The 16,899-nt window shown below is 39.6% G+C and overlaps 2 protein-coding genes across 2 annotated transcripts; one reads left to right on the top strand and one right to left on the bottom strand.

Annotated features, from left to right (window-relative positions):
* Window positions 1-112: 112 nt before the first annotated feature.
* On the top strand, window positions 113-6,450 carry LOC145495017 (small ribosomal subunit protein eS8-like). Its single transcript, XM_081474593.1, has 7 exons — window positions 113-141; window positions 2,883-2,989; window positions 3,351-3,450; window positions 4,031-4,154; window positions 5,231-5,282; window positions 5,420-5,552; window positions 6,274-6,450. The coding sequence occupies exons 1-7, from the start codon at window positions 138-140 to the stop codon at window positions 6,381-6,383; spliced, it is 630 nt and encodes a 209-aa protein (XP_081330719.1). The 5' UTR covers window positions 113-137; the 3' UTR covers window positions 6,384-6,450.
* Window positions 6,451-7,996: 1,546 nt separating this feature from the next.
* Window positions 7,997-15,647, bottom strand: LOC145494104 (uncharacterized). Its single transcript, XM_081473574.1, has 8 exons — window positions 15,142-15,647; window positions 14,208-14,290; window positions 13,410-13,651; window positions 11,299-11,359; window positions 10,838-10,901; window positions 10,273-10,536; window positions 9,853-9,935; window positions 7,997-8,610 (listed from the first exon to the last, which is right to left on the bottom strand). Exons 1-8 carry the CDS (start codon window positions 15,259-15,261, stop codon window positions 8,355-8,357), a joined length of 1,173 nt encoding a protein of 390 aa, XP_081329700.1. The 5' UTR covers window positions 15,262-15,647; the 3' UTR covers window positions 7,997-8,354.
* Between the last annotated feature and the right edge of the window lie 1,252 nt (window positions 15,648-16,899).

The raw sequence follows: 16,899 nt of genomic DNA, 5'->3' as shown, positions 1-16,899 counted from the left end.
CAAATTAAAATAACTTGTGAAACTTTATTTTCCCAGAAGTGTTATTCACCCCACCTACCCACTCTAGATTCGCAGATTCACCCTATTTCCCAGGCTGCTTTGCATCAATTCGTCCTCTTCTGTCCTGTCCGTCCAAGATGGGTGAGTTTGGAGTAGAAACCTATATTACAATCCATCCATATCTTGGCTAAATCTTTGACATCTAGCATTTGGGTTAGAACTGAGGATATGAAAATATCTCCAAGTGTAGTGTGATTTATTTTTGAGTGTAAATTTTAGCTCGGGTCGTTTTGTAGGGTCGATTCATCACATGAGATTCTTCACTTTTCGAATCACACCACTGCTTCAATTATCTCAGCCAGTTTTTCTTAAAAGGTTGTAATGTAGCGCTTTTTCTTCTCATGAAAAGATACGTTAATATACTGATAAGCTATCAGATTCGTAGTTGTTCTCCTTTAGAAGAAAAACTGCAACATCATTTTTCAGTACACTTTTTATTTTGCGAAGTATTTTTGTTGTGATGCTGGTTTTGTAGTCTTTAATTCACGTGCTTCTTTTTAAAAGCAGTGTGTACTTTTTCAATACGAAAGGGCGTAAGGATAGCAAGAAAATTTTCATTCTCTACTCCATATTATTGAATCTGCAGAAACGGGATGTAATACCAGACAGATAGCTAGAGTTATTAAAATATCTAAAATGGCGGCCCAAAGATTGTTCGCATCTTTCCTCGCAAAATAGAAACGAAAATTGCTACTTTGCACATAATATTTGCAGGGCTTTCCTTCAGTTGACGTTAATAATTATTAGGTCATTATTGGAATGGCTTTGAAAGTATAGTTATAAGGAACAATATACATGCATGTGTATGCTTATGTGGTGCTGGTGGATCAAGGGAGATAAAGTTTGTCTGAGTTAGGAAGCCAATACAATCAAATGAATGTAAGTCATTTAGCCCCCAAGTCAATTAGCACCTAGCCAGTTAGCCCCCAACCAGAAATCGATCAGCCCCGATTCATGCCTAAAGAACAAGAAATAGACATTGTTTTCAACTTCTGGTTGGGAGCTAAACAGTTAGAGACTGATTGACTTGGGGGCTTAACGGCTGGACACCCAATCAAAGGTTTTTCTTTCATCAATCACAAGTTTGGAATTCCAGCATTCGAGTGCCCATTTCGTTTTTAGTGCAGAGTGCACTATTGGGATGGTTATGGGGGTTGCCTGCCGCTAAGGAACTAAGCCGCTATGGCGCTATGGCACTATGGCGCTATGCCGCTATGGCACTATGGCGCTAAGGTGTAAACTTTAATGTTTGTTTAATTAATTAATTTCAATTAATTAATTAGTCTAGAGGCAGGGAAGTAGTGAGAGTAGGGTGGGAAAGGTACATGTGTACTCTACGTAAAACACATTCCATCGCCGTCGCTTAACTTTGAACATCGCAAAGCTATATATTTGTTTCAGGTAACCCCTTGCTCTCCTTGTGGTACCATTCTCCTTAGAACAAAACTAATTTGCCCTAAACGCATGCGTAGATTAGTTAGGGTTCGTGGCCTCTATATTAGGTGAAGGATACATTGCATACGGAATCACGCACAAATGTTGAGTGGTTTTCCTTATGGTAGAGCTCAACATGTAAGACGCATGCGTTCTAGCATTGTTAGTGTTATACACTATCTTTACACGCAGTATTTTATATATCGTGTCATGTGACCAAGGACGGCAGTTATTTTTCAGGTAGCGCCAGTTGTCCCTTTTTATTGCAAAAGTGAAACGTTACTGTGGCTGCGTAGCTTTTAGAATTACAAACAGGTCGGTTCAACAGATATCATCTGCTGTTTTCAATCTACAATAGTGTGCTTGTCAGAGTTCAAATATATTGCTTCTCCTTAGCGACTTGTTTATTTCTTGCCTTAATTGTGTCTGTAAGAGAGACCAAAAAGTTCTCAAGTTAGTGGCGTTAATACTCCGCAAATTGTGAATTTGTAACAAAAGAAACCAGAAAAATGCTCAAATATTGCTGCAGACGCCGTGGCACCTAATGAAAGCGCAAATTAATTTAATCAGTCTGTGAGGAGACTCATTCATATCGGCCAAGTAGCGCTGTTTATCTTCACTACTTTTCGTTGAAAAGCTTCTCAGCCATCAATATCGTTGTGTGTTAATTTTGAATTGTTTTATTGTTAACAACAAAGGTGGCAACAGAAAAAGAAAGTGGTATTTCGTGACTATCTGATAATTAAATTAGTTCTTGTTCATCGGTAAAAATTTGCATTTTTAGTAAAACATCGTCTCTGTTCCGTTTCTTCATCACTACATCAGATATTTAACTTTCTTTCATTTATCTCCAAAAAACAAGGACATCTTCCGTATGTTTTGGAGAAAACAGGGGTTTCATATTACATGGCTTTGCGAGGAAAACAAAAGTACCAAGTTACAAAGTTGGCGTGAAGAGCTAAATTGTCACGTTTGCTGCTTCAGCGTATTGTTGAATTTAAAATGAACGAAAATCAACTTAAAGCACCAGTAGTAATTAATTTGTGCGTAATGTTTGGACCTTGAATGAAAATACAACCTTGAAACATACACACTGCAAAGGGGAAAAGCCGTAGCAGACTACCAAGATAGACACAAACCGGAAGTGAATCGAGTAGGGGTGAGTACTTATGGGACTACTGTACCAGAGCTATCAATTGCGCTCTGCACTATCTGAGATTGTCTCACTAGTTGTGATTTTGATTGCATTGGACTACTAAACTAACTCAAACTCAATCCCTCGAGTGACTGCACAAGGATTTATGACGATGGGCAAATTAATTGTGGAGTTTATTTATGTGAGGTTTGTTTAGTTATCTAACTTATGAACTAACTTCTCTAAATTACAGGAATTTCCCGTGATTCTTGGCACAAGAGGCGCAACACTGGTGGTAAGAAAAAGGCAATCAGAAAAAAGAGGAAATATGAGCTTGGCCGACCACCAGCGAACACTAAGGTACGCACGCAAGTTGTACATCTAATACATATTTTTTTACACGGTCTCACTTCGTCAGTGTATTAGAAAATGAAAAAAAACATACTTTGTAGTAATTGAATATTTTACCAGGCATTTGGAGTTTAGACTGAAAATTTACGGAGAAATCCAGTTTTACTGGATATAATTTGACAATGACAACAACATCATCCTTTATTTATACTCTAAAGCCAAACAATACCTGTGAGGTGTTTGTATCTAAGACAAACTAGTTACAAAACACTTCTGAGCATCATGTCAAAACATGTGTTGAGATTGTCAGATGCAACTGATGCTAGTTTTGTGGGTTTTTGTTACATGTGCTTGTCATCCCTGTCTGTAGATTGGAGGCAAGCGTATCCACACTGTTCGAACCCGAGGAGGAAACCAAAAGTTCAGAGCTTTGAGGCTTGACTCTGGCAATTATTCCTGGGGATCTGAGAGTATGTTCTCTTTTACCTTTCGTTAAAGCTATTGTACTGATCTCCATAAATTGTTTTAGAATTTGATCAGGTGTAATGTGAGATGGTTTGGGGACAAAATCTAGGGGTACTGTTTTGGTTGGAAATTCAGTATAGGTTCAAAAGTGTATATCAAACTAAATTAGTAGTGTTTCAGATAAGAGGGGGTTCTCAGGTCATAACCCAACAAGTTTCTCTACCTGATGTGACAAATAAATTAAAAACGTCTGAAGATTTGGTGATTCTCTTATCTGTTGCAAGCTTAGTCAATAAGAAATGAATGTGCCAAAAGTGTAAGGCTGGCATTTTCTGGCTGAATAGTGCAGGGATCCTGTCTGGATATTAGAGGGAACAATGCAAATAGTTTTGTTAACAAGGGGCAGTATGATGATCAATTATTTGGTGGAAGAGTGTCTTACCGTTTTGGTAATTAAATCGCTCTGATGACCACTTGTCATAGTTACCCTGATTGCCCAAAATAGTTCTGCGAACATTTGCATTTTCTGTTTCTGGGATTTGTGTAACCCACTTTTAGTTAACAATTCCATTTTGTCTGATCCAGGTGTCACCCGCAAGACCCGTATCATCGACGTTGTGTACAATGCCAGTAACAATGAGTTGGTGAGAACCAAGACTCTTGTAAAGAACTGTGTTGTGCAAGTGGATTCCACCCCCTTTAGGCAATGGTAAGTGTCATCTTGGAAGGTAGCTTAGCCTGTGTTTGAGCCTTGTGGCTCATTAACAACAACAGTTTATTTCTACTACTGTAAACAACTAAAAGAATTTACAAGATTATAATTATAAATAAATAAATCAACAGTGCAGTACATACAGTAGTGGGACACCCAAAATAACTAAAAAGCTAAACTAGTTGGCTGACCGTAATAATAATAATTAAAAATGTGAGAGTCAGGAAAGAGGCACAACAAATACATTGGTACACATAAATATCATAAACTTGGTACAAGAGTAAATATACAAAACAAAACAAAATAAATAGATATAAACCATCAAAATATCAGTAAAGATTAATAGAGACTAATGAAATGCGAAGTTAGTTCTTTTTTAAATTGATTAGAAGTACAACACTTGAATCTTTCATCCAGTTCATTCCATAATTTAGGTCCATTAAATTGAATATTAAATTTGCCATAATTTATTCGGATTTTCCATTAGGCTGACATTGCCAATTTTTTGGCTTGCGTAGTGTGAAGCAACTAGGATATTTCTGCTTCCCTCTCAGTCTGGATTGGATTTTAGTCCATTTTAGAGTTAGCTCCAGCATTCAATTCTCCAGTACCCGTTACCAGGGCTGTCAATAACGACCGTAACCCATAACACCTGCTACTGCTGAGTATGGTTGATGGGCCCTTGATGATATGGGTGAACTGGCCTATAGTTGATACAATTCAGCCATAAAGTTACAAATTTGTGATGGGTGTGAAGATTAAGGCTACAGGTGACCCAAAACTTAGTGACAGTCATGATTACTATCCAGTTTTGGAACTTAGACTGCTTGATAAGGAGGCTGTCACAATAACTATCTTTTCAGGCGTTTCACCTCCCAACATGGAAGATTAGAAAATGCCACTTCATTTAGAAATATTTTTTTCATTTGACTGAACATTGACTTAGTAGAATCGGCCACATGCATGAAGTACTTAAGAGTGTAAAGTTGCGGCTTTCAGTGCTTCATTCATTGAATTTGACATTTAAAGTTTTTGTTTGTGGTAACAAGGGAGTATGTTCCTTTTTTTGCCAGGTTTGAGGCTCACTATGCAGTTCCCCTTGGACGCAAGAAGACTTCTAAAGCAGTAAATATTGGTTATGAACATGTAGTCATACACATACCAAATGTTCCATTGAAATACTATAGGTGTAAGTAAAGGTTTAATGAATAACAGTCAAAAGAGTTTTGGTAATAAATAATTGTTGAAATGCAACTTCTTAGGTTGAAAGTGAAGAATCTGATGTGCTGAACAAGAAGCGATCAAACCACTGTCAACGCAAGATGGACGCACGGAAAGGACCCTCAAAGATAGATCCCCATCTTGAGGAACAGTTCACCACTGGAAGATTGTATGGTAAGGGAGTTGGTTGTGCACATTCAATCACTTTCAATGGACTAGGCTTATAACATCATTGACTGACAAACACTATTCACTTGACTCAGAATATGACTTCCACTCAGGTTGTCGAAACATCAGTCATCAACAACAGTTCTTTTCAGAACTACCCTCACCCGGATGATCACCCAACACGGACTACTGATACTCCTGGGTTCAAACCATTTACTAAGTTGGTTGTTGTTGGGGAGCAGGGGTGGCACAGGGGTGAGAGTGCTTGCCTCTCACCAATATGGCCAGGTTCAATTCCAGCCCGGTGCCATATGTGGGTTGAGTTTGTTGTTGGTTGTCGCCTAGTTGCTTCAAGGGTTTTTCTCCAGGTACTCCGGCTTTTCCTCCATTCTGAAAAATAACATCTCCAAATTCCAATTTGACCAGGATAGAGGATCCATGTGAAAACCAGCCAAGGCTGATGTGGTTTCCTCTCTAAATATTATAATTTATTTATTTGTTTTATCACATGACTGTAAATGTAACTAGCCTAGGTAAACAGGATTTAATCCCCTCCCCCCAGCCCACTTAGGAGATTTTCAATATTTGACCTGGAAAATTCCATACAGATGATATTATGGCTCAACAGAAGAGCTCTGAAAGGCTCTTGCCAAACTTCCAGTTTGATTCTAAGATGTGTTTACTTGCTCCAAAACTAATATCAATTTTGTTTTGTCCATCCTCTTAGCTTGTGTGGCGTCAAGACCTGGCCAGAGTGGACGTTGTGATGGTTACATTCTCGAAGGCAAAGAACTTGAGTTTTATGTTCGTAAGATCAAGGCTAAAAAGGCCAAGTAAAAAGACAACTCCTCTCTGAAATTTGTACAAACTACAATAAAGTACATTACAACTGAGTTGTGTTCATAACTATTTTTAACAAGTTCCCTTGGAGTAATTTTCTCAATGCCTCCCTAAGTTTGATCAGAAGCATATTACCTTGACAAGGTGATATGCTCCTGGTTTGGTTTATATCGCTGTGAACCATGTCAATTTTCACAGTGACAAGCAACTTTGACAAATGATACCAGCAATTGTGAAGCACAGTTCAACTCACTTAGGCTCTTTTTATTGTACATTTAGTTCACACAGGTGAAATTTAAGGAATATACACTAAATACAGTGTAGAAAGTGTAGAAGCTTTTGTCAGGCGCAATGTCTGCGTCATCACTTTTGGCAAAATCGTAACATAAGTTTTAACACAGGTACAGGGATAGGCCTATTTCAAGTACAGATGAAGCTCTCCTTGTGACCACTCTCGTAAGCAACTACCATAGCTCTAGTTACAACCACCTTTGGGAAACCCTGTTTGAAGTGTGACTTATTTTGTAATGAAAAGCTCTTGTGAGCGACTGCAACCACTTTTGGGATTACCCAACTGGACCCTTCCTTTGTTTTTAACCTCTTGTAAATGACCACTCAGAGTCTTTCATATTAATCAACACTTTATGAAACTGCACACTGCACTAATGGTTATTTTGGTCTGAAAAACTGAACAGAAAGTTTAGCCATGTCTATATCAGATACAAAGACACTCATTAAACATTAATTTCTTTTGTTTTTTCTGGGAATTATTAATGAGTTTCTGAAGCTCGTGCAAGCGACCACCCCCTATTGTTTTACCATGCGGTCACTTATGACTGTTCATTCTTGTAAGCGACCAGCTCTAGTTCCAAACCCTTTTCAAATTTCTGAGGTGGTCGTTCAGGAGAGCTTCCACTGCACAACATTCCACTTCATAAAATACAGCATGCCCAAGAAGCAAGAAAACTTTTTAAAAAGAAAATATTGCATGTGGGCAGAATGAAAATAAACAAAACCCCTGAAATGAATTTTTTTGGAGGGGAGGGGGAGTTGGAAAAAGTGCAATGTGTAGTTCCAGGAAATATCCATACCTCCCCCATGGAAGGGATTTTTCCAAGACCCCCCCCCCCCCACCCCTTTGGAAATTCCAATTAAACTTGATACATTTCTTTAAATTTTTTGGTCTTAGAGAACCCCTCCACCCCCCCCCCCCCCCAAGAAATTCCAATCCCTTCTGTGGGGGGAGTATGGATATTTTCTGGTACTGCCCAATGCACAATTTGTGTAGGTCATAATGGGCCTTGAATGAGTGCCAGGCACTTGAAAAGTGAATAAAGACAAAATTGTTTGCCTGATTTGACCATCCTGAGAAACCTTCATATAAAGAAATTCAGTTAGAAACATTTTGCCTGCCTGTGAAAACCAATAGCAGATTTACATGTTGTCATCATCAACTACAACAACCAGAATTCCTATCTTTTTTTATTTAATTTACATTTTGAAGCCCCAGTGGGGTTTAAATGGGTAAAGTTTCAAAACTTGTATGGTACCACTCAAAGATCACCCCTTCTCCACATAAGAAACAGGTTGCATACCAAAAAGGAGACAACAATTTCAATTAAAACACTGCAAAACCTGTTTATTAGGTAAATCAAAGAATTCTTACACCACAACAAACAATCCATTGAAAAACTGTTAAAACTGAAAAACTAATTGCATGTACTGCTCACTCCATGGCAGAAAGAGGCATAATGCATGATGAGTACAATCAAAGACTATAAAGTAAAATACCCATATTCAATTGTTTCAACTATAAAATTGAGCACATCTGGGTCTGTTACAACTATGCATATACATGGCAACAAAACGAGTACAAAAAATATTATCCAGTTCTGTTTTATGGTCTCGAGGCAAAAATTAATGTTCCATAGCACACGTTCACAGAGTAAAAATCTTCTTTGTTTTAAACTAAAACACACCAGTTTTCACAGCAGATTCATACAGCACATTGCCAGCTAGAACTGCAGTACAAATTGTACCAACCAAAAACCCCAGGGCTCGTAACCTGGAGATTGCATTCAGATAAGCAATGGTGTGCAAGATCCTGGCAGCTGTGAAGATACGAAGGCACCAAATACCCCAAAGGGTGGGCCTGTCAGAAAACATATACAACAAGGTGACAATCATAAAGATTGGGATGTTCTCCAGATCATTAAGATGAGCCCTGCAAATTAAAACACAGGAGGAAATTATGTTAATGCATTTTAAAGTGGATTTTCCAACTAAAATAGTATCTTGTGAGTGGTATTAAGTCCACCAATACTGGTCCCTTCCATGATTTTGGTACAGGTTTAATAATAATTTATTGACCAAGCAATTTGTGTAAATCCCCCAGACTCTTATGAAAATTAGGAGGTATTAGACTCGTGTGGAGTAGCTGTAGTCAGGAGATGACATTGTTGAAATGTTTGTCGCTGAATCATACCTCATAGATGGTACTAATTAACAATTAGACCCGTAGCCCGGAAGGGCTACGGGTCAATAGCCCATGAGGCGAAGCTGAATGGGCTATTGACCCGTGGCCCTTGAGGGCGAAGGGTCTACTTGTTTTAGTATCACCTAACTAGTCGGACAGAAAAGGCAATAATAAAGTTAGCAAATGCAAGTTAAAGAAATGTTTATTAGGGAATAAAACGAAAGAAAGCGTCTCGCTCGATTGCGCCAATTTCGCTACTTGAGGACTATTACTAATAGTCCTCTAGTAGCGTAGCCAATCAAAATGCAGGATTTGCATTAGTCCACTAGTTGGGTGATACTAAGAAGGTTTAGCTAACTCTTAAGCCTTCATCAGTTTTGCATCAGACTAATCATTGTCTTCAGGTAAGTTTGTATAAGGACTCATCTAGCGCCTAATGAAAGAAAACTGCAAGCAAGCCCTCTCAGAGTACTCCAAGAGCAGCTGAGAGGAATTGTTCAAAGGTTTTTTTTTTTTGACGTGCACTTTTATCATGAGCCCCTGGCTCAGGAGAATGGGTAACCACTTGCTGGCTGTGTCACGATGTTAAACAAATTATTACTATCACTATTGCTTCTAAGAAAGGAGCCTACAGGGCTTGTGCTCCATAATTCTGCTGAAAAATATAATACTCATAACACTCAAAGTCCTTAAGGCTTCCCCCTTCCCCCACCCCCACCACCCCTCCACACTCTTAGCCCTCCTTTTTCCAGTCACCTCACACTCTCTGCCCATGCCCTCTCCCCTAAATTAAGGACCTCTGGGTCCATCACTAAAATAATTGTAAACAGTTTAGTTATGAGGCTTTATTTAGGATTTTTCGTGATACAGACATTTAGATAAAACATTAACGGGATACAGCATATCTAGATCGGGTGAGACGGAAATTCGATAATTTGATAATTTGATAATACTCAGACCCCACCTAAATCAACAACAACCTAGGAATACCTTCGAACTCTCTCCACATCAGCATTTTGTACAACAGGTTTATCCTTGTCCTTCCCTCCATAATCCTCGGGGCTTGGAAGAGCCTGTGTTCAAATAGGTAGAAGAGGAAAGGCCAGTTCATCAATTATTTAATTTTTAAACGAGTTCGTAAGGGATGGCCTGAAACATAAGCTTAAACGTTGCATTGAGACCCAGAGGCAGTTTAGTTGGGAGGGGAGGAAATAAATCTGGCCAAATTTGAGCCGCCAAGTGTTTCTGTACTGCATGATTGGATTACGGGATAACATCAAAGTAACAAAGTCTTTGTTAGCAAGATTTGAAATTGGTTCCATCCCCTCGGAACAACTGAAATTCTCACATGACGCGCGATAAGTTTACACAGGTTTACATGACTGGCAACTTGTAGAGATCGGAACATACTTTGTTCTTGATACGGTGTCTTGCGGTGAAAAATGACATGGCCCAGGTTTTCAGCATAAGAATGCTGCCATAGAAGAGATATGCAGCAAGCAAATGATCGTCTAGCTTTAGTGTTACCATTTTGGAACTGGCGAGCGTCGTCCAGAAACCTTGATCTCTAGCGTCCTTGAACGTCCCGGTTGGGGGCCTAAAACCGAGCGGCCCCACTGTCAATTGCATGCAGAGTATCACGCCTGGCTGATCGCCATTAAAGTTTAGCAACTTTTAAACGAAGCAGTGAGTCTTCGATTTTGACGTTTCGTTACTTTCTATGACCAAAAGGGGGCTAAAAAACGAAAGATGATATTTGCAGCTATTTGTGTTAGTTTACAACTGCTATCAGTTTGAACTGTCAGTTCACCCGCCAAAATCGAGTAATCTTTATAAACTCAAAGGGGCAAGTTTTAATGGACCGTTATGTCTTCAAGAAAATATTCTTGTCATCTCATCATAATTTGGCATCTCTAAATGGTGCAGCGTTTCAGGCAGTAGTTTACTCTTATGTGCAACTTGTTCAAGGCCTCACCTTGTTCATGATACGATGTCTTGATGTTAAAAGTGACATGACCCAAGTTTTCAGCATGAGAATGCTGCCATAGAAGAGATATGCAGCAAGCAAACGATCATCCAGCGTTAGTGTGACCATTATTCCGCAACTTGCAAACGTTCGTTAGATAAACGGCTAGAAGATAAGCGAGTTTGCTGAGTCAGAGATGTCCGCTCAACCACGCAAGCGGTTGTGACTAGTCACGCGTCACGCGATCACGCAAAACTACTTTATATTGAACTATTATCGATAAAGCGAAACTCGTTAAAACGTGGCTTGGAGAAAACTTAATTTTCATTACTTATGCAGCTATACCCTTCCCAAATGGGCCATGAGGCAATCAATGCTCCCTGATAAATTAGACAGTAATTACATTGTTGCGCAACGTGTTGAAGATACGTTGTCGCGCAGAAAAACGCCTAAGTTTTACACAGAAATACCAATCCTCCGGGTCTCCCGGTCTTTTGTCACTTCTCGCAGGATCTAAAATCTCCCCGTTTTCTAGAAAAAGTATGGATTGTAAAATGATTATAGTGGTTTTAAAAATTTGTTATAGTCGGCTAAAAAAAACTGCAATTCATACTTAGGTACGGATTACTTTTTTGCGCCCATCGCGCCGTTAAGTGAGTAGACTACGAGTAGTCCCTCTTTCGCTTAGCCCATCGTGCGTGACGCGAAAGAAAACCGCGAGAGAAAAATGGCCGCGCGAAATCCTGGGGGCGAGGAGCCAGGATTTCGCGCGGCCATTTTTTTCTCGCGGTTTTCTCTCGCGTCACGCACGACGGACTAAGCGAAAGAGGGATCACTCGTAATCTTATAAATGGGGGGCGGGTACAAATCAGCTTGCCTCGCCTCCATGCCACCGTGTCATGATTTCTCGCAACAGTTTGCTGCAGTGCAACTAGCTTTGTGATTCTTTGGTTTCAGTGTTTTATACAGTCAAGAACTCCGACTCTATAGAAACCACGAATGAAGTATATATCAGTCGCTTTCCGTGTCTCTTCTATTATTTATTAACTCAGTTACAGCCTGTATAGCCAGGAGGGGGCTGTAATCTCTACAGAAAGTTACATAAAGAGAAGATTGGTGTCATAAGAGAGGAAGCTCTAGAAGTTTCCCATCGGGGGGGACTCCCATGTAAAAAGGACAGCGGTGTTGTTTTAGAATTGGTACCTCTTAAAGGTGAAAAAAGTTTCGAGCCATGCCTACAAAACAGGATCTTGGTACCTCTTAGCGGTTTTTTTCAAAATTTCCGCGCCCCGTCCTTCTTTTTATGGGAGTCCCCCACGGGAGTAGTTTACTAGTCTTCAGCACACCATTGGTTTTTTTTTAAGACTTAGGCCCGGTTCATACGTCGCATTTCTGCCGTGCCGAATTCAATTCAATTAAGGTAATTCCTCTGAAATAAAAGTGACAATAGATTTTTGTTCAAACTTAGTCCACTGAATATTTGTCATATGATAACTTCAATTTTGAAATAAAAAGGGGGGTGCCCATGCTCATTAAGGAGCAGTGAGGCATTGAAAATGCCCCGTTTTGGCATTATTTAATGCTTATGATAAAAACACAATCCCAGTAATTGTAAAATCTTTGTGAGCCCAGACTCATAAGAACACGCATTAAACTACAGTCAATACATTGTGTCGGACACAAATAAACATTTTAAGTTTGATTCAGACAGAAAGCTAAATCCTTGATTAAAAATTTGAACCAAATTTCTGACGTGGTTACCGACTGCAAAATAGAAAAGACCACAGTGTATCTGCTATTTTTCTTATTTATTCAATTTTCAGCAATAGAAATTAGGTCAGTCTTTTCTCACGCAAAGCTTATGATTAGTTGATTACAATGACGGGAAAAAAAAGTGGGGTGCCCATGCTCGTTGGTGAGCTAGAGCCATTTTTCAACTGACAGAGCTCAATATCAAGGCAAATCCGGCATGTTTTCAATATGCGCGTGCACGAACTCGCGCTAATGACGCCATAAATTATGCGCAGTAAGGATGCGCAATGCAAATGTGAGGAATGACCTTAAGTGCGGCAGAAATGCGACAGTCGATTCATACGTCGCATATGTGTCGAACTTGGTTCAGAATTAATGCTGTCGGGTATGTCAGTCAGCTGGAAATATTTTAAACGTAGAGTATTCAATATGGCGGACCGAGATACTGAGGGACGAAGGACTTAAATTTCACGAAAAATTATCCGACAATGGAACGAGAGGGAGAAGGCTGACAATGCAGCAGTTTATTTTGCAATATGTTCAGGTTGCATTGAGTCGAGAATGGCCAAGTTTCTTCTTTCTCTTTGGCGGGACCAAATTTACGCATGCTCATGTATGAATTAGATTCGACACGGCAGAAATTCGACGTTTGAATCAGTGTCGCATTTCTGTCGGATAATACACAAGACCAGTCGAACGTGCGGCAGAAATGCGGCAACCTATTCAGACGTCGAATTTCCGTCAAATTCAATTTGTTGAATTGAACTCGACACGGCAGAAATGTGAACCGGGTCTAACTTAAGTCTTCTTGTCCACGACTAGAACGCGCCAGTTTTAAATGCTGCATAGAGCACATTGCCAGCCAGAAATACAGTACAACCTGCTCCAACCAGAAAACTTATTGCTCTTGGCAAGGTGATGGCATTCAAGTAGGAAATGGTGTGCAGGATCCTAGCAGCTGTGAAGATACGCAGACACCAAACAGCTCGTATGGCCGGCAGGCCAGAAAACGAGTACAACAAGGCAACAATCAAAAACACTGGAATGCTCTCCAGGTCATTGAGATGAGCTCTGAAATAAAAACAGGCCAAAAAATTGCTGTTACAGGCAATTTCCAAAGTAAAAAAAATGACAAAATAACGTTTCATGATCAAGAATCTTTCTTACCCTTCCCTTAGGACTCCCTACATTTTTGTTCTTAGAAGGCAAGATGATTAGTTTCAGGGGATAGTATTATCTTAATGAAAACTGCAGTCAGTGTAAAAGAAAGAGCCTAACACCAAACGTTAGACTTGAAAAATTTAAACCTACATTTGATGCACATTCATGTGTTTAAACCGCAATCCTTTGAAATTATACACACAAATTAAAGGGTCTCCAATGCCTTAACTTTTATTACTACTGTTTGTGCATGAGAGAAGATGTATAAATCGTAAATATGGGATTTTAAATAGACTTTTATTGACGTATTAAATCCAAGGGAAAACGGTTAAAATTGCACACAAACAGTTTTCTCAAATTGCGAACATCTGCCCACGATTCAATTTGACCTGGAAAGCTTTAGCCGCTCCGCAAGGAATCAGGGTACAATTTAGGCCCCGTCCGAGTTTGGGCTAAGCATAAATACCTTCGAACTCTCTCCACATCAGCATGATGTATCAGAGGTTTATCTTTGTTTTTTCCTCCGTAATCCTCTGGACTTGGAAATACCTTTATTCAGATAAACAGACCAGAAAATCCTGATGTTAAATCATTTTGAACTACAATCTTGGACAATTTAAATGAAAAAGACCATCAATGATGGAAAAAAATGACGCGTTTTGGGTTTAGCGCCAGTTCAACATTGATTCGGGGGAAGGTTTGGTTTTATTTCCTATTTTATTCTGACCAAGATTGTAGTCTAGTCCGGGAACACTTTATACGTCCAGTCCAGCTAAGCCGTTCCGTGCTAGGCGGAGAACAAACTAAAATGAACTCTGGTGGATATGCACGCGATCTAATATGGCCTGTTACTCACAACATGGGCCTTGAAGACTTCAATCTGTATCGATCAGTCGCATCAAAATTTCAAGAGGCCATCTAATAACACCAATAAAACTAAAAACACTAATCACATTATTCCAAACGGGACAGTAAATATTATCAATAAATACAACAAAAGAAACAGTGGGAAAGCAATCAAATAATGACCTCAATCAACAGTCGTAAAATGCAGTGGAGAATTACGGCTGGAAAATCGAAGTTTCGAAATTTCTAAATGATTGAAGCAATATTGTTCACCGTTCTTCGGCGCGTCAATCAACATATCTTGATGTTTCGTAACTTTCTGAATGAGGATAAAATTGAAAAAAAATATTTGTCATTCCAGTATAGCGTCAATTCACAGTTAGGAATTTGCACTGCACCCGGCTAAATTAGGTCATATTTATAAGTTTTAATGGACTGTAATCTTTCTATGACTTTAAATTCTTGTCATCTCTTCAGGATTTGGCATCTCCACGTGGTAGAGTGTCCTCAAAAGTAGTTTGCTTATATGCAAGTTGCATTGTTCAAGGTCTCACCTTGTTCTTGATACGATGCCTTGCGGTGAGAAATGACATGGCCCAAGTTTTCAGCAAGAGAATGCTCCCATAGAAGAGGTATGCAGCAAGCAAACGATCATCCAGCTTTAGTGAAACCATTTTGGAACTTGCAAATGCTCGTTGGATGAACAGCTAGATTAGAAGACAGCGAGTTTGATAAATCAGAGATATCCGCCCAGTGACTAAGCAAGCGTCTCGGACTCGCCACACGCGATCGTGCAGTCACGCGATCACGCAATCACGCGACTACGCAACTGTGCAAATGCGCAAAGAGTGAGTCAGCAGTTTCATATCGGGCCTGGCACAGGAGATCCTTGATCGTGAACTATACGTGAGACTCGCTGAAAAGCACTTTGGAGAAAACAGACCATTGGTAATTCAGCTTAAGTTGCACTGCATTTAAATTTTAACATATTCGACTAATCGATAAAATGTATTGTATACTATTTAGGTTTATCTCGTCACGGCCCTCTCCTCTAGTTTTCCATAATCTCAAATTTTTCGCTTCTAACACGACTGCTCACGTACAACCTGGAGCCATTAACCGGTTACCAAGTAACGATCCTTTCAATTAAAAAAGCTGCCTGTCATGGCTGTAGGCGGAAGAGTACAGACCGACAGTTATGCAAAGGAAGAATTGCCAAAAGATTTAGATGTGGAGAAAAAATTAACTAGTTGATTCTCATAACAAATTGATTTTTTTTTTTAATTGCTGTTATTTGCGACTGGTTATAAGACGGTTCGTGCTTCAAAATAAGAGTCCATATTTCACCAAGCTCCTACGGAAAGAAAACCCCCTAATAAGTACACATTACTCAGTGTTCTGTCACTGTAAGGAGCTATGTTGTGATTTACGTGTCTCACACTATGGCGGCCTAGTATACTAGCAAACCATGACCTGATTGGGTAGATATATTTTCGTGACCTACGTATTTCATTGTGCGCTCTCTCAGTCTATTGGTGGCTAGCGGTCATGCAAAGTCTGAACGAAAGAACCATTTAATAGAACAGAAATTGCAACATCTTGTTGATTCTTTTAACTTTTATTTAACTTGAGCGGTCAATACATGCTTTGTTAACAAGCGCCCTTGGGCAATACCAAGATGCTCTGAATAGTTATCTTGGAATACTATGAACAAAACGTTTTGCGCAATCTCTGGATGCTGACAGCGGCGCCTCGAGGGTTTATCACCTTCAAATTTAGCTTGGAAGATGAAATGTATCATTGCCATTTTCAGCTTTTATAAATCGATCTTCCAGCTTGACACAAACTGTGAGTTTTGTAATTCCCTTTAATTTTCCGCTGCATATTGGTCAATCTTAGCTTGATCCATTTATGAAGATAATTGCGCAGCGAATAGCTTTTTGCGTATTGCGCTGTTAGCCTTTTAAAAATCCCCTTCAAACTTAATTCCTATTGATCCAGGAAGCCTGAAGACTAATCAACAACCTCGATTAAATAGAAAGCTGCTTTTTGTACTATGATGCAACCAGGGGTGTATTGTTTCTGTCATTTTTCAGATCTGCTTATTCGCCACAATCCGCTAATTTAGGCTCAGAGAGAAAATATGAGAGGATAGCGTCTTGCTAAACAAATTTCCACTACCTCAAAAGAACGACCCTGGATATGGGAAATGTTTTGCCCATGCGCGGAACGGCCCCGGGATCTGTTGATCCGGAATCCAGTTGACACTAGCTGGCAACCGCGCGCGTCTCCCACAAAATCCCATTTTATGA

The sequence above is a fragment of the Orbicella franksi genome, chromosome 8 (assembly GCF_964199315.1).
Source record: "Orbicella franksi chromosome 8, jaOrbFran1.1, whole genome shotgun sequence".
Classification (NCBI taxonomy): Eukaryota; Metazoa; Cnidaria; class Anthozoa; order Scleractinia; family Merulinidae; genus Orbicella; species Orbicella franksi.
The sequence above is the reverse complement of the archived record's forward strand: the minus strand, read 5'-3'. Positions and strand labels throughout refer to the sequence as shown.